At 35.3% G+C, this 22,370-nt stretch overlaps 1 protein-coding gene across 1 annotated transcript; it reads right to left on the bottom strand.

The window, feature by feature from the left end:
* Positions 1–1,448: 1,448 nt before the first annotated feature.
* On the bottom strand, positions 1,449–16,104 carry LOC147410905 (T-complex protein 1 subunit theta-like). The gene is made up of 14 exons (XM_086441528.1): positions 15,946–16,104; positions 14,428–14,628; positions 10,947–11,209; positions 10,710–10,856; positions 10,447–10,608; positions 7,715–7,792; positions 6,202–6,335; positions 5,252–5,324; positions 5,097–5,174; positions 4,868–4,987; positions 4,621–4,715; positions 3,097–3,306; positions 2,246–2,303; positions 1,449–2,049 (listed from the first exon to the last, which is right to left on the bottom strand). The coding sequence occupies exons 2-14, from the start codon at positions 14,570–14,572 to the stop codon at positions 1,981–1,983; spliced, it is 1,632 nt and encodes a 543-aa protein (XP_086297654.1). The 5' UTR covers positions 14,573–14,628; positions 15,946–16,104; the 3' UTR covers positions 1,449–1,980.
* Between the last annotated feature and the right edge of the window lie 6,266 nt (positions 16,105–22,370).

The following is a 22,370-nucleotide window of genomic DNA, read 5'->3' on the forward strand; positions in this document are numbered from 1 at the left end:
CCCTTACTTGATACCATAATTTTCATTTGCATATCGGGAAGACTGAAATTTCTCCTCTTCATTTAATGATGTTGATTGGACTATGACTTTGAGTGTATGGTATCCCACTCAAAGATATGGGTCCTAAGACTGATGATACTCCCAACTTTGGGCAACTACGTTGATATCAAGAAAAGTAAATTAAGGGTATGTTTGATTGCGTGGAAAGTCACTTTCCATGGAATTTGAAATCCATGAAAAATTAGTAGTGGAAAATAGGTAGGATTGGAAAATCAAATTCCATTGTTTAATTTCACTTGGATAAAATCATGGAAAAAATATGAGAAAAAAGAAGAAGTGGAGAAGGAAAAAGAAGAAGAGGAGAGGAAGGGGAGAGGAAGAAGAAGATGACAAGGAAGAGGAAAGGGGGAGGATGTCGCGGCGGTGGTGGCGACGGAGACGGTAGCGGTGGCAACAACGGAGGTAAGTGAGGAAGATGGGGGGAAAACGTGGTAGTGGTGGTGGTGCCAAAGGAAGTGAGTCATGGAGAAGAAGAAGAAGAAGAAGAAGAAGAAGAGAGAAAGAGAGAGAGAGAGAGAGAGAAAGAAGGTGGTCGGAAACGGAGCCGACGGTGACGGTGACGGCGATGGTGACGATAACGATGGAGATGACGACGGCGGTGACGGAGATGATGACAGCGGTGACGGCAAGGTTAGTGTAATGGTGGTGGTGGTGGTGGTGGTGGTAGTGGTGGTGGTAGGGAAGAATTGAGGATGGAAAATATGGGTGGGAAAGTGAAATCCATGATTTAGTAGACTTTTTGAATGAGGTGGAAAATGAATTTCCATTTCCATGTGTAATCAAACACTTGAAAAATGTCATTTTCCACGGAAATTGATTTTCCACCCTATTTTCCATGTGCAATCAAACATACCCTAAAGGGATTTGGGAAGTTTTCAAGGAAGAAAATAGAGAAGGGGTTTGGATTTTCAAGGGAAGTCCCAAAAGGCATGACGAAGAATTCATAGTGACCTTCATTAATACAAAACACGATTTTGTGAACATCGTCATGATCATTAGAATAGGGTGACAATCCAAACACAAATGCAGTTTGGAAAAGAAGATAGAAGCTTTTTTCACTAAGAATGAAATCTATCTTTTCACAAAATAAATCAAGGATTTCACACTAGGATTGAAGGTCTAAGATGGATTTTTGGGGTGTTAATACGGCCTAATTCACGGATTTTTTGAAATCTCCTCTCAATTGTCCTCCCACATTCTCAATGGATCGATACCAAGTTGCCAACCCAAGTTTTACTAATTTGGACAAGTCACACCATTTAAATCAATTTAAAAATGTATTTAATATTATTATATTTACAAGTTAAGTAACTAATTTTTTTCTTGTTATAAGATGGATTAATATATATTTAATCACAATCTATATTTAATTATATAAGATGATAAGCTTCTAAAACACACAAAAAAACAATTTACTCAACTGACAATTCCGAAATATCGGACGAGTCAAACTCGAAATTTACACAACTTTTTCCATAAATTTGGTGGGTCATATATCCTACATAAGGGTGACTCCGCTGATCAAATCTTGTTCCTCCATTCAATTCTATCTAAACAATTATCAGAAGAGCTAAAACTTGACATAACCACAAATAATATTATCAAAGTCGCATCAAGAAAGGGATTATAAATCTTGTTGAGCAGATATCATCACCAATCTTGGGTGGCCTGCCTGTCTTCCCAACTGGGAATGAAAATGGGATTAAGAGACTCCCCTCACCTCCCATTACTTGCAAATCAGTAATTAAATCTTCCAGCAAATTATGAAACATCTTCATGTACAAAATGGTGCTTAGTCGCTGAGATAAATCAAAATTTTCCTTTGCCAAGTCTAGAAACACTCCCAAAAAACAAAATGACAGTTTCACAAAATGGTCGAATCTGTCCGTTGATTTACTACCAAGACCGTGATGCAAGAGACTAGTCCTCCTCATCCATCCCTGCAGGCTTATCTCTCCTTGGTCCTCCTGCTTGTTTCGCCATTATGATCTGCAACCATTAAAACACATTGTGCCCACAAAAATAATTATCCTAGTTTTATTAATACAAAATTAAGAGAATTAAATGTATGTCGAATAGATAGTATGTTACGACCCCAAATATATCAGGGCTTTAACTTTCCGCATCATTAACATCTAGATGCTTTCGATGTATTAGTAAAGTGAGCATCAACTGTCACACTAACCTGGTCTACCCGAAGTACAGTGCAGACAGCATCTGCAGCATATTTGAGAGCAAAAAACCTGTGAAGCCAATTTTCTTTATGATCAGTTTTGGGAATTAATAACTCAATTGTACACAAGGAGGACAAATAATGGACGTACTATAGTCCACTCTAAATCAACGGAATAGTCTATACGTTCTTTATAAATTACTACAATATGCTGCTTCCTTCTTTCCACAACATGCTTAATTACAAGGCTCGTGTTAAGTTAACATATGTTGCTCTTGATAAGCTGTGGAACCATAATGTCTAGTGCTCACCAGGCTTCACATATCAATGATTAGGTAGAATATTTATAGAAATTAACAGAACTGATTGGTGACTGCAAGAACAATCTAACTAAAAAACGACTAAATCAAGAACGAATAGAAGAGTAGTTTGCCATTTGTCGGGGAATTTGGAAGGAGAGGAATTGCCACATCTTCAAGAATAGGAAGCATTCACTGCAGGACATTATCATTTTGATTTTAAGCTCTCTACTTTTGGTGCAAGCTGTTTATAGAATTCAAAGGTACATTTCTTTCAAGACTTCTAGGATTGGGTCTGTAACATCTTTGTAGAGTAGTGTTGTTGAGGTTGGGGGGTGTGTCACATGGACGTTGTATCTGATTGGTCATCTCAACTTCCTTTTATTTATGAAATTTTACTTATCAAAAAAGTAAAAACGTAAGGAAAAAAAAAAAAAGTGTTCACTGTGGAATCCAAAACAACTTAAGTTATTCATTTAAATAAAAATAGTTTTTTTATTTTTCAAAACAAAAGAAAGATGGACGAGATACATGAATATTGTATTGACGATGAAAGCAACTCACTTTGTGATATGCAGGTCCCAGATATTCATGGTCGTCACATCCTTGCAGACACCCTCCTCCAAGTCGATACCCACTTTGGTATTTCCAGCCGCATGTTCAGCATATAGGGAAGATATAATTTCCATTGCATTGAGCCCCGCATTCTCAGCCAGGGTTTTAGGTACCATCTCAAAGCTTTCAGCGAATTTCAAAATAGCATGTTGATCCAACCTGCAATTAGAAGAGTTGATATAATCCTAACAAGATCTGCAGCCATTCTCAAGTAAATCTTTTGACTAACATGTTGCCAAAATCATGGATGGTCTCTGTCACCATAAAATCATTCATGGGAATTTTTCAGTTATTTTCATTGACACAATAGAGTGAAAACCCAAAGATGCAACTATGATGCCAAAGAGTAATGAGAGTGGTTACTTTGATCAGCATTGGAAAACCTATATTTCTTAAGAGGAAGGAAAACATCTTTCAAGGTCCCAACTTGTTAACAAAGACATTTGCTTGAATAGGTGAAGGAACATATACCAAAAAAGATGGTTTGATATTATCAACTTAAGATACAAAGAACCACAGGACACAAAGAAACAACTATGATGAAGATGTGAATTTGTTTATTTCTAACCTTTTTTTTTTTTTTCTTTCCACTCACCCATGTCAACATCATCATATCTGTATGCTCACTATAGGAACATGTGCCTTCTTGATCACCCAACATTCAGCTCCATAAAGCAGTGCCAGTCTTAGTAGTATCTTACAGAATTTTCTCTTTTAATTTGATCGGGATGCATCGACCACATAGCACTTGATCAGAGGGATCCATATCATCAAATCCAAACTTGCTTGTGATTCACATGCATTCCATGAATATGGGGTTAGATCATCATGTACTTAAACCACTTTAAATAGGATCTTATAATAAGGATCAAATCAACACCAGAAATTCCTGGACCTGCACCATGACCTAACTACCTTGTGGAGGATCTTCACAATAACATCCCCAATCTTACTTGAGCCAACTTCTCAAAATGCGTACCCATATACTAAATGGAACTCATTTGAAGACCCGAGCCCAATAAAAAATTATATGGATCAAGTTGGACCTTGGACCAAAACGTGCCACATATCATGCCCTATTTGATGAAGTGATGAGAGGTAGTCCTAACAAAAGGTCCCCCCCCCCCCCCCTTCTTTTTCAATATATTATACTTTTCAAAAAAAAAAAAAAACAAAAGGCATCCATCGTGGAAAATCCAACTTTGCAAATCACAGAAAAGTGGAAGAACGTGGTTCCCTTGCAAATCAACGAATACTGGTTTGGAGAACTGCAATTTCAGTTCCCACCGACCCAATTTCCAGTTTCCAAACAGATGGTCCTTTCAAGTCTAAACCTTTAACTGTTTTAATTTATGAAATACACACTACAAACACAACAACATGATAATGGAAGGTGAATTATTTTCAATAGTTGGAGCAGTTAAAACGCACAACATTTTAATTAAAAGATAAGATACAAGAAAAAGCAATTACCCTGTTTCTTTAAAAGAAAACTCCTTCAATTTTCTCGCTAATTCAATTTCAGTTGCTGCAGCTCCAGGAACTATACGGCTGTCCTTGCACATTGCCTGAGACAAACAAGTTAAGAAAGTGCTGATATTCAGTCGTCCAACAACAATCTTGGAGTACCAAAAAACCCATTTCTTGTAAACTGGAATAACTTAGTGCAAAAAAACTATAACATCAACAACAAAAAAACAAAAAAAAAGTCACAACATACCTTGTAGGTATTCACACCATCATCAACTGCTCTTTCAAGGTCGTCTAATATACTATCAGTACTTCCTCGTAAAACCAAAGTGCAAACTGAGTTTCCACCCTCATTTTTCACAACAGTGACCTGTGGGAAGAAAGAAAAACAAGCATAACCTCATTGGCAATGTCAAGGCTGTAAATAATGCAAGATTGTAAGCAAATTCTTTAACAATGATGAACTATGAGAAGTATACCCGGACACCACCAACTTCCTCTACTGAAATAGAATCCACATATCCCAAATCATCAGGATTTGGCTGGCTAAGCTTCAACTGTCACCAAGATTACAAAAGCATGTAAGGAAAGGATTGAAGAGATTTCAGGTGACATCAAGTGACAATATACTTACCATAGCTACAGAACCAGTTGTACGGCAGAACCGTCGCAGTTCAAACTTTGAACTGATTTTTAAGACCATGAGCCTGTGAGCGAGATTATAGGATTAGCAGGCTTGTTTGTGTCAGCCACCAAAACAAAATATGTAACGAAAGTTGAAAAAAAAAAAAAAAAAAAAAACAATTTTGTGTTTCTCCAACTGTGGTAAAAGATAATGCAGGAATGAAGCTGTGCTCAACAAAAGTCAGTTGCCATCTAAAGTCTCACATAACCATAGGGCCTAGATGGAGATAGTAGAGATCATCCTCACCAAAAAACAACACACTGCAATGTTCTAACCGGCAAAAAGTGGTAACAGTTGGACCATCTGCTTTTACCGTTAACTTAAATGCACCTTTAAGTTAATTAAGTTTATCATCACTAAGTTGCTTCCTTGGAAGTAACTACACTTCAACCGAAAGATCAAAAGTTTGTATCATGGTACCATCTGCAACAACTTAAATGCACATTTGATGGGCTTAGAAGTTTCACATGGGACTGATTTTTGTAAAATATGATCTTGTCACCAAGGAGATCATCCTCATCTAAAATCAACCCTAGAATATTTCTGCAGGCCCCGCAAGTATGTGACTTCATAATTTTGATGCCAACTTTCCTTAAGTCTCTGGATCCCAGCCTTATATTACACGTACAGGAATTGGACACATGAATTGAAAAAGACCCCATATGTTATGCAAATATGCGTGTACTGAGCAAAGAGACCCTAGACAAAGGAAACATTTTCTGTGTCACATGGATGATGGCCGGGTAGCACATGGTCATAGAGAACATTGGACTTCTGTGTTAGTAGTAAGGATTACTACAACTTTCCTAGCCATGCATATAAGCCCTACTATGAATACAAATAGCACATTAGAGATATTTGAAGTGGAATTTAAAGAGGTGGAAAATAATTTTTTTTACTTGTAACGCTCACAGAAATGTAATGCCATCTCTCCAACTGCTGCTCCACTAACAATAACTTTGGCACCTGAATCGGCAACTGCTTTTATAAGCTCCTCAACTTTCAATTCTTCTGTTTTTGCATAGTTCTCTAGCTGCAAGAAGCCCACATAATAAAACATATTATCATCAATGAAGCATTTCATGGGTGTCCTGCCAAAAAAAGGCATTTAATGCTGAAGATATACATAAATGCATTGGCAGTTCACCTCTGTAGGAAGCAATAATGAAATGTAAGGCAACAACCCTCACAAGTAGATCATCACCGTCAGGTGGAACAAAAAATAATCTCTCACAGCTCAGGGGTGCATAATTAATAAATGTAACATGCAGAATAAGATGTGCAATTGCCGAACAAGCTTACAGAGTCAAACCACTATATCAATATTATAGCACGTAAAATTTGCCAAATTTAAGTGAGTTTTATCGAATTTCTTCTAGTAATGTGTGGTGAACAGAAGTTCAACAGTAATATTTGGAACACTTTTGTTCAGTACTGAAATTTTAACACATGAGAAGTACCAAGTACACTTTTATTCCCATATACACATGACTCTTTTGAAAAGTTGTTTGGTGAAAAATGGCATTGTTTGCACATTTGATAGTTGGTCCATACAAACATCATTTTTCCTTGTATTCTATACATTTATGCTACATTAGTGTCCTAAATGTGTAAATGCAAGAAATCTGCAGATCTATGATGCACTTACTCAAGATTTATGTTATATTCACCTTCGCATTTCCAAGTTGTTCCATGTCAGTGTGTCAACACAACACAAAACAATGCTTCTTGGCACAATAGACACTTCTAGGCACTTGCATATGGTAGAACTAGTTTTTCCTATAAAAAAATTCTCAAATGAAATAACATTAAAACCGTAAATCATGTAATCTAGTAACTTTGGTAGCTAACCAGCTCAAAGTTTCCTTCAAATTCTTAAATTACTAGATTACCACCTAGAAGATATGTTGTACCATAAGTCAGGCCACCATAATCTCCATTCTGAGTTTACCTTTTTTGGAGTAAAATTTTCAAGGAATCTATGGGGGTATTTATAAAAGATTTTAGGGGAGATTGGATTGGGTTTGTAGTGCTTATGTGTGATTTGGTATGGCACTTATTGTTTGTGGGTGCATCTCTTGTTTCTTTGTTTCCTTGTTTTGGTTTGGTCATCATCCTCTCTATTTTTCTTTCAATAAAATTTATACTTAAAAAAAAAAAAAAAATGTTAGACCATAAGTTAATATTTGTACGGCCACGCCGCAGTATTGGAATTGCCGATATGTCTCTTACAAAAGCTTAACTTAGGATTTACACTCAAAAGATATTACATGCCATACACTTTTATAACTGCCATAGAAACAAGTGGGTGACAAATATTAGCATAGGAAGTAGGCTTCATTCATGCATGAATAGATACAGATTAGGATTTCTAAAACAGCAACCACAAAACAAAAGCTACTTTGTAAGAACCTGATCAGCGCTATGAATTAGAACAGTTCCTTTTGTTTCAGTTGCAGACGTATCAACACCTCCAACAAACACGGCAATCTACAAAAGAGTACATCAAGGACAGAATACTTTCAGATAAGAATTGAAACTTGAACTCAAAACCAGATCAAACAGAAAATTTTCCATTCATATTTTATAAACAATTAAGGTGTAACATCAGAACTCAAAACTCAGAACATAAAATCTTCTAGCATGAAACCTTAGAGAAGTGAAAAAAGAAAAAAAGACTTATATTCACCATCACAACAGGAAACAGCGCATGCAGCTATATGGTGTTACCAACCCAAATTCACAATAAAAAATGTCTATCAGAAGAAAGTAGATTTTAAGTGACGAAACATACAAGGATAGACAATGTCTGTAAAAAGCTCAACCAGCATGGACTGCATACATTAATTCAATTTGGAGTTTTAGACTACAATAGCCTATGCCAAAATCAGTATTTGAGTCCAGAAATTAAAAAAATAGCAATATAGACCAACAAAATTGTATTATAGAAAATGTAAAAAAGAATTATAATGATAAGTTAAAAACTTAAGAAGACAAACTTAAACATCTTAAACTATATATTTGTTTGCAACCAGGGTCACTATGCCGATTGCCAACAAATGCAGTTAGAGAAAACAATTTAAAGCTCACATGATATAACTAGAGAAACTGTCCGCAATGAAGACAATTGTTGTCTTTTCAAGAAATGCCCCTAGGAATTGTTATATAACCCTCACCTCGAAAGCAAAAAATGCAATGCACCTTGTCCCCCAAGCAACATTGATGGTCAATCATTGTTGACGAATAGAGCACACATATGTACAGAAATCCTGCACCCTTCATAAGGGCCCTAACATCATGATGGAAAGTTGTCGGGCTCACTTGTCAAAAAAAAAAGACAAGACTCCAACGCCACGACTGACAATCACCACAAGCTATACTCAATGCCTATACTAAGAATTGCTTGGCTCTAACGCCATGATTTATAGTTGCTTGATTCTGAAGTCTCAACTAACAGTAGTTGACCATAATGCCCTGGAATAGTCTCTAGGCTCCAATAACTTGACCAACACTCACTCGGCTTGACGTCATGACTAATAGTTGCCAGGCTATAACACCTTAGCTAACAACCGCTTGGCCCCAATGCCATGACTAATAGTCACTAAGCCCCAACACCTCGACTAATGGTCACTTGGCTCTAACATCGTGACTAGCAGTCACTGGGCTCTAATGCATTGATTAACAATCACTTGGAAATGCTATGGGGAAAAAACTCATTGGGCTCCGAAGCCTTGACTAAAAGTCACTTGGCTCTGATGCCATACTAATAGTCGCTAATTTCAACTAACAATTGCTAGGTTCTAATACCATGACTACTAGTTGCTAGCTCCTGGACCTTGACTAATAAAACCCGAGATTTTAGCACCATGACCAAGTCGCTTAGTTATAATTCCATAACTAAGTTATTTATAAAAAATAAAAATAAAAAATTCCATGACTACGTCACTTGACTCGAACGCCATATTTGTGTTACCAACAATGACCCAGCATACACCGGATGAACAACCAGTAGAACTTGACCAGATGCTCGATGGTCTGAGTCACCCAAAACCCCAGCAGAGTCATGGTTTCTAACAACTAGGTGTCGCAACGGCCATGGAACGTATGCCCCTAATAAGCCTTTTGTTGGATGCCAAAGCGGTATTGTTTTCACCTTTTCCATGTAGGAGACTAATGTAGATAGAAGTTCGTAGCATCCCTGTTGGTGCCTGAAACATCATCAATGGCATTTAAAAGCTATGCGTGGTTGGATGTCATGTTCGATGTGGACACCTGAAGGAAAGAAGGCTACTTGACATTATGCACAGGAACACTAGACTAAGAAAGGGGAAAACTAGAGTAAAGGATTTGTAGCGCAAGAGAAGGCGTGTGTCTGCGCTAGAGCCAGATGCTTGGTGTCATCTCTAGCATTCCGTACAAGTGGACCTTGGGACCGACCAAAAAGTAAGAGAGTTCTGGATGTGTCATCATTGACAGCAGGCACAGGAGTGTTTGACACAACCAGTACATCATCATTTGACCAACAGATTTACTCACAAACCAATGCCTACATGAGGGAAGGTCACTAACTCACCAAAGTCATAGTAACGGAGGACCTTACCAAGGCATGGTGAGAGCAACCTCACCCAAACAATAGATATCACATTGTGAGATTGAGGTTTTCATTTTAGAGAAATGATCTTGCTAGTCTCTTCCTGCTGTATCCATTGTCCCATTAGACGATGCAGCTATATGCCCCAGCCCAATTCACCAATTTGTCTGAATTCAGTGGGCAAAAATAAATCAAAGTAGCACAAACAGAAAAGCCCAATTCACCTTGATATTGAGCCTTTTAAATGGATGTGGAATTGTCATTCAAGAACATAAAAAACCTTTCACCCATCATCATGAGAAAATGCATCAAAGTAGCAGACAGAAAATCCCAATTTACCTTGATAGTGAGCCTTTTAAATGGATGTGGAAGTGTCATTCAATGAAAAACATACAAAACCCTTCACCAATCATCATGAGAAAATGCAAAGACAGATATGACAAGATACTAAAATGCATGCAAAGTGATCAAATCGAATTAACAACATGTATAGACACCAATAAAGTAATCAAGCATTTATGAAAATAAGTAATAAAATGGATTGAGTGCAGACCTTAGCTTTTTCCATTTTCTTTATGCTTCCAACAGCATCAGTTTTTAAGACCATACCCTGAACAATTGAACTATTGTGCAGACCACCTCCAAGAAGCTTTGCAACACGGACATTATCCACATTAAAGTTTGCCGGGTTCTTGGGACATACTTGGATACATGCCTGAAATGAAGAAAAAGTCTGCATTCAGAACCCCTGTTGCACCCCAGTAATTGTAGGGGTAGTGACACTAATAGTGCTAATGATAAGTTACCCATACTTACATCAGCAATAAGAGAACACAATATATCTTCTTGACCAAATTGCTTGCTAGCAACGGCAGCTTTCATCCGAGAAACCACCTGATCCTTGTTCCGCACATCCATTATATCTGAACCTTTCTCTACCAACTCATCAAAAATTTCAATTGTCTGATAATCATGGAAATACCGTCAGAAGAAAATACTGGCAAGTATATATGTTATTGTTTTTTATGATCACTTAGTAAAGAATGAACAAACCTTATTGATTGCTTTGGTGTATCCACTTATAATTTCACTTGGGTGCAGGCCTGACCTGATAAGCTCCTCTGCATTTTGGAGAAGCTCCCCAGCAAATGATATAGTGAGGTTAGCTCCATCACCAATTTCCTCCTGTTGAGCTTTGCCAGCTAACACTAGAATCTTGGCTGCAGGATGCTGAACCTCGAGCTCATTCACAATGGTGGCGGCATCATTTGTGACAAATAGCTTGTCAAGATGATTAATGACCATTTTATTCATGCCTGAAGATGATTAATAATTAAAAAATAACATAAGTCAATTATTTTTGAGATTACGAACCAATACAAGGAGTGTTTAGAACAACAACAACAACAAGGGTAAAGCACACTAATGAAGAACAGCAGAAGTTAAATGAAATCCAACTATCCTGGGTCAGGAACCGAATCATTTCCATGATTCAATTCTTTTTAGAACAAGAATATAAGAATATGTGAACACATGTGGCAACAAAGGAAAACCAAATAAGCAACAAATATGTTGTTTTTTTTCTAGGCAGGCAAGGGGTCAGTGGTTAATGGAGGTGAAGGTGGGTTCAAGGGGATTTGAACCTAGGTCATGGGATCAAATCTCTTTACCACCACTTAGCTAAGTGGCAGCTTCAGAAACAAATATATATATAGGGATGCGGTTATAGGAACCAAAGGTCCAGGTAGAGCTTGGGCTAAAGTAACAAAAATAAGACACATGTCCTCTAAATCTTCTTCTTTTTAAATAATTTTCACGAAAATTTCAATCCAAAGAAGGAAAAAATCACAACTACACATTTTAGGTTTCTATTTAGAGAAGAAAAATCATAACTACCAATTTTAGGGGTTTTTTATTGATATGAATAACCCATGTTTTAAGAAGTTGTAAAGACTTCCCTTACTAAGTTAGTAAGGAAAGTTTTCTCACCGTGTCAATTGTGGCATCCAAAACATGATCCAATATCACAGGGTTGTAGAGGACAAAATTTAAGAACTTAGGAAGAAAATTGGAAAAAAAAAAGTTATTTTTCATTGTTGAATTTTAATTTTAAATTTGAGACTTCGGTAGCTGTCTATTTTCAAATTCTTAGGTCAAAATCAAAAAAGTTTTTTGTTTGTTTTTGGAATTTTCTTTTTTAATCTGCGCTTTTGCATTAAATCTAGAAAGTTGTGGTGTTGGATTGCCAATATGGTAATCCATGTGAGACCAACGACACTTAGTAAGATTTTAAGTTAGTCAGGCTAGCCAGACTCTAATGAGTTTTTGTTTAAGTAGAGTATTTGAAACGGAGAAGGATTGTGTACACGTGGTACAATACAATTAACTTCCCTTTTTTTAAAGATAAGATAACCATTAAACCCACGATTTTGTCTAACTAGGGTTAGCCTCTAACTACTTTACATAACTTGTGTAAATTTTTCAGGTCTTTGATCTAGGCTTAGCAACCTTTTAATATATATATATATATAATTCAATACACTATTTAACTCTACCAAAATAAATATATAATGTCAAGGTGTGTACCTCTACATCATCTCTTACTACCTTGATGGTAGGGGAAGAGGAAGTTTCATTTGGTGAGTTGGAAAAAAGTTTGTCAGGCAAAAGTGCAAGAGGGGTTGGGTACTAGAAGGTTGAAGGTAATGAACCAAGCATTGCTAGGGAAATGGTTGTGGCGGTCTAGAGAGGAAATTAATAGTTTATGGAAGAAGGTGATTACCGCAAAATTGAAAGAGATGTCGTTTGGTTGGGAGGGTAGAGACTCGAGAATTCCGTTTGATTGTGGTGTGTGGAAAGGTAGCCTTAAAGTTCTTCTGGAATTCCATAAGAGAATTAAGTTTGTTCTTGGCTCGGGTGAAAGAGTGCATTTTTGGGAAGACATTTAGTTTGGTAAGCCCTCCCTTATGTCGAGGTTTCCTCAATTGGCTTTGTTATCAACTAAGAGGGGGTTATCGATCAGCTCCTTTTTTAGTATAGATAGAGGAGTTGGAGGTTGAGATCTTGGCTTTAGAAGAAATATCAACTATTGGGAGATGAAAGGGGTGGCTTTGTTGCTCCATGGACTTGAAGGGGTGAGGCTTGTTGCGAATGTGGATGACGGTCGGTGTTGGGGTGTTAGTCGGTTAGGGACCTTCTCAGTATCTTCCTTTTATGAGTCACTGGAGTTGTTCCTAGTGAAGGAGGTGTGGGGTCAAAAAGTTCCAACTAAGGTGGCTTTCTTTATTTGGTGTGTTGTGTTGAGAAGGAATCTGACTACGGACCAGCTTATGATTAGAGGAGTCTTTGAGCCGAATGTTTGCTTACTTTGCTTGAGCAATGAGGAGTCCATTGATTACATCATTATTTATTGTGTGTTCTCGTGGCTGATTTGGAACTCCTTTGTGAAATTTAGTGTGGATGGGTGTCTTCCTTCCACAGTGGACTTATTTCAATGCTGGCAAGAATGGGGGAGATCTTTTTGGGGGGCGAAGAGGTGCTATGGAGGCTTTTGCCCTTTGCCATTTTGTGGGTTATCTGAAATGAGCAGAACAGTAGTTGCTTCAAAGATAGAGGTGCGGGAGCTTCGAAGGCGATCATGTTGGTCTTGCATCTTCTTTTGGTCTAAGTTTCTAGTTGAGTTCAGGGGGGGTTTCTTCGAGGATTTTGTGGCTCGTTGGGATTGGGTTTGTTGTATTGCTTGTTCTTAATCTTTTTCTTTATTTCCTTGTTCTCTTTCTAGTTGGTCTTCTTGACTACTTTATTAATAAATTTCGTTACCTATCAAAAAAAAAAAAAAATTTCACCCACTTCATTTCTGACCTTCTCTTGCCCTTGTAGGACTCAATGTGCACTAAAACACTCATTCTTGATGCTGTTTCCATTGGTCTTTTTTTGTATACGCCCAAACCATATGAGTCAGCTTTCTTCTATTTTACCTCCAATTAGAGATATTACTAGATTCCCAGGAATATATTGAGTTCTGATTGTGTATTCTAGTTTTTCTTCTCATCCATCACAACATCTTCTATTAGGAAACAAGAAGCACAGTTTACTCATGTTTTCATTTTTGGATATTTTATAATAAATACTATAAAAAATTGTCTCCATTCTATAAACCTTTTTCCCCCACTGAACCATGTGTATTTTTATAGGAAAATGCTGAAGTAACATTGAAATTAACATCGTAGGGGACATTTCTGATGTTGATGTGTGTCAGAACCATAGATGCTTCTCACTCGTAGCAAGACTGTCACAGCATCATATTGTAATTTGGCTGCTTTACTATGAAACCCTAAACTAAATTCATAATCGAGCAACCAACCCCCATCGTCCAAACCACTGGAACAAGGGCTATGTCCCAAACACATTACAGATAAAAAGACAGATTAATTAACACCCAAAATTTATTTATGACAAATCACAGATCATTTTGAAATGAAGTAAAAAAATGAACCTAAGCATCCGAAACCCTAGGGATTCGAATAGAAAATACCATTGGGACCGAGAGAAGAACGAGTGATGGTAGAGAGCTGCTTGCAAGCATCAATGTTCTTGATAACTGCTTCATCCAGTCCTGAAAAATGCTTGTGCCCTTCTTTAAGCATTGCTTGAATTCCATGCGGTTGCACAAGCGCCATTTTACTGCAAATCTTTGAAACTAAAACTTTTTTATTCAGATCCTCGAACAAACAGTCTGTACAAAGAAGTGAAAAGAGAGTAAGTTGACGACCTCAGTCAAAACCCTAGAAATGGATTTCTCAGGTATGTTTTGCAATTTCATGATAGAAGCATTTGTATTTCAGTCATTTAAGGAAAATTATTGTGCTAGTTCCGTGTCATGCAAGAAGTAAAGGGAGTTTAGAACAGTTATGTGCCGTTGAGAATTGCTAACAAACATCTTTTCGGTCAAAATTATGTTTGACAAATTGTGGTGGAAAATTATTATACTGTGTGCAGAATCTCATATCATTGTTTGCTAAAACAGTTGTAGCTGTCGGATTATGATAAATTGACCAAAATACTATTATACGTAAATAAAAAAACCAATTGATATTTTTTCTTAATGCTCAAGCAAAAATAAATAATATTAGAAAATATTTCTATGAATTGTGATATTGTGCAGTCCATGATTCCTTTGGGAGTTTTGGATCAGTTGCCATCTAATAGGTGATTCACAAAATTAAGTTTTTGACTATACAATATGAACCAAAAAATAAACCTAATAGAGAAAAATAAATATTGAAAAGTGGATCTCAATTAAGCACTGAACTTACCAAACTCCACACAACCCAAATATATATAAACCCTCACCCCCACATTCGACAATTAATGGTTTTCAAAGAACAATATCGTATAATACTCACTCAAGTAAGACAATCAAGAACTCAGCTGTTATTGTTGTTGTTGTTGTAGTAGATTCTTCTGAAAAATATAATTCTTTTCTAATTTGAATCAAACATAGCCAGCCATAGTGACTACAACAGTAACTCCATAAAAGCAAAAGATCGAAACCCAATTCCTATTGTATTTAAAAGCTCTTGAATTTAAATTGATCACCTCAAACATTTAGAATTATTTCCAAAGTCTTCGTGAAATAAATAAATAACAAGAGGTTCAGAAATTATATCAATTAATGTAACCAAATGAGTTCTTTTAGGGAGGAAAAAAAAAGTTCTTCATCAGTTAGGAACAATTAAAGGACCTAATGTGTTCCTTCATGACTTTGAATCCGTTTATAAATGTTGAAACTGAAAAGTGATGCCAATCTAAACTATAACAGAGAAACAAGAAGAAAATGCTTTGAAATATAAACCACTAAATCAATTTTTTTGCTCAATCTATAACAGATCATAATGCTCCCCATTCTAAATCACTGAAAATAAGCTCGAGAAAAATTGTTCCAGTAACAATTTACCGTTATTACTGGATTTAACAAAATGAAATTTTCAGAGATCAAAAGATGAACTTGCAGACGCCATTAATGGAACGAAATTAGTGATCGAAAACGTACCTAGATCCAAAATCACTGACGAATAGAGATGAGAGATGAGAACAGCCTTCGATTTTTAGGGTTTGATGATGAGAAACTCTTTCTTCACTCTTGAGTCGAATATTAGAGCTGGGACAATTAGTGAATATTGAAGAATGTTGAGGGGCATATTAAACATTTCAACACGCCGTACGCCGTTTTCAGCTCCCCAAAAGAAATTTCAAGCTTCGTATAAACGCGATTTGCAGGTTCCCGCCAAAAGCCAGAATCCAAATCAATTTTTGGGTTATGCGTTTGATGAAGCTTGTAGAACCCGATTCTTGATTCTGATTATGGATTATTAAAATCGGATTATATAAATTGATTTCCAAAATCTCATTTGATTAATACTGTTTCTGAAAACTGATTTTATAGATAAAATTACCCAATTACGAGATTGAAATTGAGAGTAAAAATACATGTCCCAAATATTAAAAACAATGAATTTTTTTAGAGAAAAATCAAAGATTTCTAAAAAGACATTGTAAAAGAGGTCATTTTTTATTAGTTTTCAAGTGAGTTATACATTAAGGAGCATTTTAAGATTGTTTGAAAGAAAATTATGATAGTTTTGTATTTTTATATAAAAAACTATTATTAGTATTATATTATTAATACCATTGTTATTGGTTATCCAAAACGCATTGGGTATCTCAGAGCAACAATTTTTTATTAGAGTTTGTTCAAATTGTTTTATTTTGTTTTGTGATTTATTGTTAGAGACATCTTGTTTTATCTTTTGAAATTCCTTTTCTTGATTTACTAAATTAAGCTGTTTCTCTTTGGATTTAATTAGGTTTATTAATACGTCAACTTGTCCGTATGTAGGGGGTGTTATAAAGTTAAAGAGCAATTCTGTATTTTTTATTTTGCAAAGGATTCCTTCTTGAGTCATTATAAATGGCTGTATTTGATTTAAAAAGGGATTTCCTAATATAGCTTCTTGTTGTAGATTTGGAACTATTAAAAAAGGGACTGGGATACACGTTTTATTTTTACAAATATAAGAGTCTGTGATTTTATATTTAATATTCATTTGTTTTCCATTTGCGGTAATTAAAGAAGTATTGGTGGGTTCGCAAAAGGATATAGGAATTATTCCTTCTTGTATGCAATTCAGGTCTGCACCTGAGTCTATTAAAGCTACGAACTTTTTGGAAAATTTTTTATTTTTTATTGTTATGACAGTATACCATTTCTGATATTTGTAATGGGTAATTGTGTTGAGGAAATCATTTGTTTGTATTTCTGTGTCTAATGCTTCAGTTTCAGATGATTTTTCAGGTTCTATTTGAATGTTGTTTGAAGATACCTGTAATTCAGATATTTGTTCTTTTAAGAAGCTAATTTCTTCTTTTAATTGATTAATTTGATGTTGTAGGCCAGATAATGTAATATTAGAAGTAGATTCTTTTGGTCCAATTTTATTTACTCTAGAATAGATGTCTTTTAACGAGTATGCTTGAAATGAGGTAGGGTTATTTTGTTTTGAGCCTTTTTCTTTTGAGTCTTGATTTTTTATATTTTCCATGATTTGAATCAAGTGTTGAGTTCTTTGCGTTTGATTAGGAATTTCATCCAGAATTTTTAACATTAATTTTTCGTTTTCTGTTAAAACATTAAGTTGAAGCATGTTTATAGAGGATGAACTTGATGAGACTGTATCTAGGTGCCATGGGCATCTACAGTCATCTTTTGTGGATGAGGAAGTTTTTTCATTTTCAGAGGAAGACAGGGGTATGTTTATTTCATTAATTTTTTTCTTAAAATTCTTGAGATGACATTTATTAGCTTTATGACCAGGTTTTCCACATTTGTAGCAGATAATGGGTTTATTGTCGTTATTGATCTCTGTTTTTTCTCTTATGTTTGAACTTCTTTTTGAGTGTTTTTTATAAAAGGTTGGGGTATTTTGTTTTTGGCTTTGCTTAAATCGGGTTGATCTTGAAGGTTTTCTGCCTATTTTTTGTGATGGGGCCCTAAACATTTCTTTTCCAAATTGATAGCAGAAATCTCCTAATTCTCTGCGAGACTTTTGTTTTTCTATTTGTTTCTTGAGTTTGAGTTCTGAACATAACTTGAGTCCAACCATATTGACCCTTTGAATTAACATTCCAAATGAATATAATTTGTAGTCAATGGTATCTGTATCATTGTTTTTTAGACTTTTTCGAACCTTTTCTGCAAATAGTTTGGGTAATCCAGATATGAATTTTTCTTTCCAAAATACATCATCGCAACCGGAATTCAGAGAATATAGTTTAGATAAATAAACATCTTTATACCATCTAAAGTCTGTTAAGGTTGGGCATTTTAGACTCATTAATATTTCTCTATCATTTTGGCCCATTTCGTCTATTCTTCCATTAAAATGTAAAAATATGGTAGATATTAGGGTTAAAAATCCATCGGGTTGTGGTTTTCCTTTGTCATCTAATTCTGGCTCTCCATTTTCATTGAGTTTTACATGTTTTATTATTTCATCTCGTTCAGATTGACTCAACATATTATGCCACCATCCATACAGCTGGCCTGTAAATCCTCCTGCAACAGCAAGAGTCATGTGTTCCACAGATAAGTTGTATCTGTGGCAAGCATTTCCAAAGACGATCATTTGTGATATAGTATTCATTATCTGATAATCTGTTTGACCATCTATGTTCCATTCGTATATTTCATTTCCATTATAATGTTTTGTAGGGTTTATTTTTTCTTCAAATTGGAGATCAACAGGTGTTGGCCTCCTATAATAATTTTTGTTTTTATTATAATAAGTTGGTCTGGAATAGGAAGTTCTAGGGTTTTTGTATTTTTTCAATTTATTTATTTGAATGGGTTGAATGGGTTCTTCACTCTCGTTGCTAAATTGTGGTGATTCAGATTCTGAAGAATTATCATCATTTTGTGAAGAAGTTTTGTATTTTTATATAAAAAACTATTATTATTATTATATTATTAATACCATTGTTATTGGTTATCCAAAAAACAAATACCATTATTATTATTATTAGTAGTAGTAATAGTATTATTATTATTGCAAGAAGTATTTCAAGATTGTTATGAGTGGAATTTATCAACAACAAAAAAAAGATTGTTATAAGTGAACAATGTGTGAAAATAAGGAGAAAGAACTTGAGAATTATTTCTGATTTCCCATGATTTTGGTTTCTAATTATGAAAAAATCAGGTTGATCATTTGAACCAAACTATATATCAAATTCCATAATCTAGTTATGAGCTAGAATCAGATTCTAGAATCTGACCCAAGCACCCTCAAGGTTTCACAAAAACAACCAAAAGCCATGGGTAAACAATGTTGGGCCAAGTGCTTGGATCAAATCCAAAATCCAATCCACTATGATATAATATCCTTTCCAACACTTGAGATATCTATCGATTTAATTTCAATTTATCTTTCTTTTGTTACAAGCCCAAGGGTCGGATACTAAGGTGTGAATCAATTGTTTAAAAGGGGAAAAGTGGTATCCTAATCTCAATGAGAAAGAGGTAAGTTAAGTTGGTCATTGTTTATCCTCTTATAAACATGCTAGGTACTTCTTGTTAAATTTATGGTGTTATATTAGAGAAAACAAACAAAAATGATGTGAAATAAAATAACAAAAAGAATTATAAATACCGTAAAATAGTATATTAATATTGAAATGAATGAGACTTGTATTGGATACAATAACCTTACGACAAATTTCGCCCATGTGATGTGCTAACAATCTTTAGATGTTTGTCTCTCAAGATATAACGCTCCACACGTATACAAGGCAACACTCTTAATGTATACGTACAAGTGAACTTGTAATATGAATTGTACTCTCAAGGACACACGAAAAAATCTCTTGAATACATAAGGGTACTATGCAAGTAATAACTCAAAAATTAAATGAATGCAAAAGAGGAAACAAATAAGAATTTATAGAATTAAAAAATTTACATCCCCCTACGTGCGCCTTGCATGCGCACACACGCACTAAGGTCTTTCGAACCAATAACTCCAAATCCCTTTTAGAACCTGTGGGCCCTCATGTGGGCTTTGCCTATGTCTCTCTCACACTTACTACATTATGTGAAAACTTCAATATAAGAGTTAACTCTTTAGTTGTTTCTATCTGATGTGGGACTAAAATTTTACACAACTCACAAACAAACCACTTAACTCTTACTTTCACTTTTTTACATTAACTTTTACTTTTATTTCAATTTTCATTCAAACATTATGATAAATCATACACTTTTTTCCACTTGGCTTGGAACGAGTAATTTTTTGTTCATAGTACTATGAGCAAACTTGATCATAAACCAACACCCATTTGACATATGGTGCAAATGGTGTAAGTGTAGACACCCCATTTTTGCACTCGCCTGATTAATCAACTCGTCAACCCGATCGCAATGATTCCCAATGATATATGTGTATTTCATTGCTTTATTTTGTTACCAGATATGTTTCAGAAATCCGGATGAGGTATCTCGAACTGACAAAACCTTAGAAACCACGCTACGCTAGGAAAATACGACCCAGAAATATAGAAATCATCATCTTGCAGACCAAAAAAAAACTTCACGATAAAAATCACTAAAAATTGACCAAATTACCAAAATACCCCTAACATCAAAACAACCCTAGAGCCTATGTTATGCTTAGAAAAACTCTCTCAAACACATAAAATAACAAATCAAAAACAAATAAATCATTTCGTCAATTTTAACAGAATTTGACAAAATTACGAAAATGCCCCTCATAAAGTTTACAATCATTTCACACAAAAAAACTTCATAAATAACAAACTAATATTTCCATTGAATTCCTTACGAAAAACCGATTCTAAAACATCCTAGAACATTAAAAACTGACTTGAAACGTGAAAAGTCCTCTCCGGGGGCAAAACGGTAATTTCATAATTTTCATAATTAAAAAATTTGAAATTAATAAATAAAACATTAAATAATTAAAGTGAAACATTAATGAAATTAATTTAAAATTTTGAACCTAAAAAATTGATTAATCGGACTCTCAAGCAAAATTGTTGAGGGTTCGTGGGATATTTCTTTAAGGACCCCTCCATTTGGGGGTCCAAAGAATTAAAGAAATAATGGAAGGGGGTTCTCCAAAATTTAAAGTAAATCAAGCAAGACTAAGGTCAAGGTATTAAAGTCAATCAAGTAAGACTGAAGTCAAAATATTAAAAGTCAATCAAGTAAGACTGAAGTCAAAATATTAAAAGTCAATCAATTAAGACTAAAGTCAAAACATTAAAAGTCAATCAAATAAGACCAAAAGTCATAATAGAATTATAATTGATTAATAACTCTAACTAATAGAGTTCTAACTTAAAAATAATTCTACCTAAAACAATTCTAATTAAAACATAATTCTACCTAAAACAAGTCAAACTAAAACACAACTCTAATTAAAAGATCTCTAATTAAACACTAACTCTATCCAAATCAACCCCTAAAAACATCTATAAATAGAGGTGCTCACACCCTATTTTCGGATAAAATCATAAACCCTAGGAGAAGTAGGTCTAGAAGCCCCCATAGCCCCCTATAAACCCTAGTTTTGGAGCCCCAACTCCTTACCTAACATCCCCCCTTCAATTTTAGTCTAGAAAACGCCTAAAAGTCCTCCAAAAACACCCCCAAATCCGCAACAAACTTGAAGAGTTCAGATCCAAAAGCAAGGAGATACCTCGGTCTAGGACATCCGAAGTCAAATCCGGAGACAGAACGAAGCAAGGGAGCACGGTATAAGGACCTTTTTTTGTCAGATCTGAGGGAACAAAGTCCTTGCTATCGGAAAGGTAAATTTTTATTTTTATTTATTTTTATCTAGGTTTTAGCATTGTAATTTACTTGGGAATTTAGTAGAGACCGGCTTTGGCCGGGCGGGGTTGGTGCCTAACACCTTCCAATCCCGTAGCATGATCCCCGAATTCAGTTTTTTTTATTATTTTAGATTAGTTTTTATCCGTTTAGAGTCATTGATCGGTTCCTATACCGTAATAACTAGGTGGCGACTCCCAAACCTCAAGGGTCAAAAGCGGATCCGCGCACCCCGCGGATCGAGGGCGCTTTCAGTGGCGACTCCACTGGGGACATTGAGGATCAGACTTGAAAAACCCCAAGTACGGGAACATTGCCAATGATCTAGTTTTTATTTTTAGTTGATTCTATTTAATTGCTAGTTTGTTAGTTTTTTATTGTTCGTTTATCATTTTTTTATATTGGTGGGTTTAACCATTAATTTCGGTTCAACTTTGAATACGTTATTCTAGCATATTATTAATTTCATGTAATTCAATCGAGAGTCACTTAGGGTGACTTTAAATAATACCAAGTTTCTACGGATACTTTGTTGAGGGTGGAATACGATCGTTGAGGAGGAAATAATG

The sequence above is a fragment of the Akebia trifoliata genome, chromosome 1 (genome assembly GCF_017979445.1).
Source record: "Akebia trifoliata isolate Shusen 1 chromosome 1, ASM1797944v1, whole genome shotgun sequence".
In the NCBI taxonomy this organism is placed as follows: domain Eukaryota; kingdom Viridiplantae; phylum Streptophyta; class Magnoliopsida; order Ranunculales; family Lardizabalaceae; genus Akebia; species Akebia trifoliata.

Excerpts from the sequence above, each read along its gene's own strand:
- LOC147410905 (XM_086441528.1), bottom strand. The coding sequence starts at position 14,572 with ATGGCGCTTGTGCAACCGCATGGAATTCAAGCAATGCTTAAAGAAGGG. Across the intron at positions 10,609-10,709 it reads TGTGTTCTCTTATTGCTGAT|GCATGTATCCAAGTATGTCC; the intron begins GTAAGTATGGGT and ends TCTTCATTTCAG. Across the intron at positions 2,304-3,096 it reads TGGGACCTGCATATCACAAA|GTTTTTTGCTCTCAAATATG; the intron begins GTGAGTTGCTTT and ends TTGGCTTCACAG.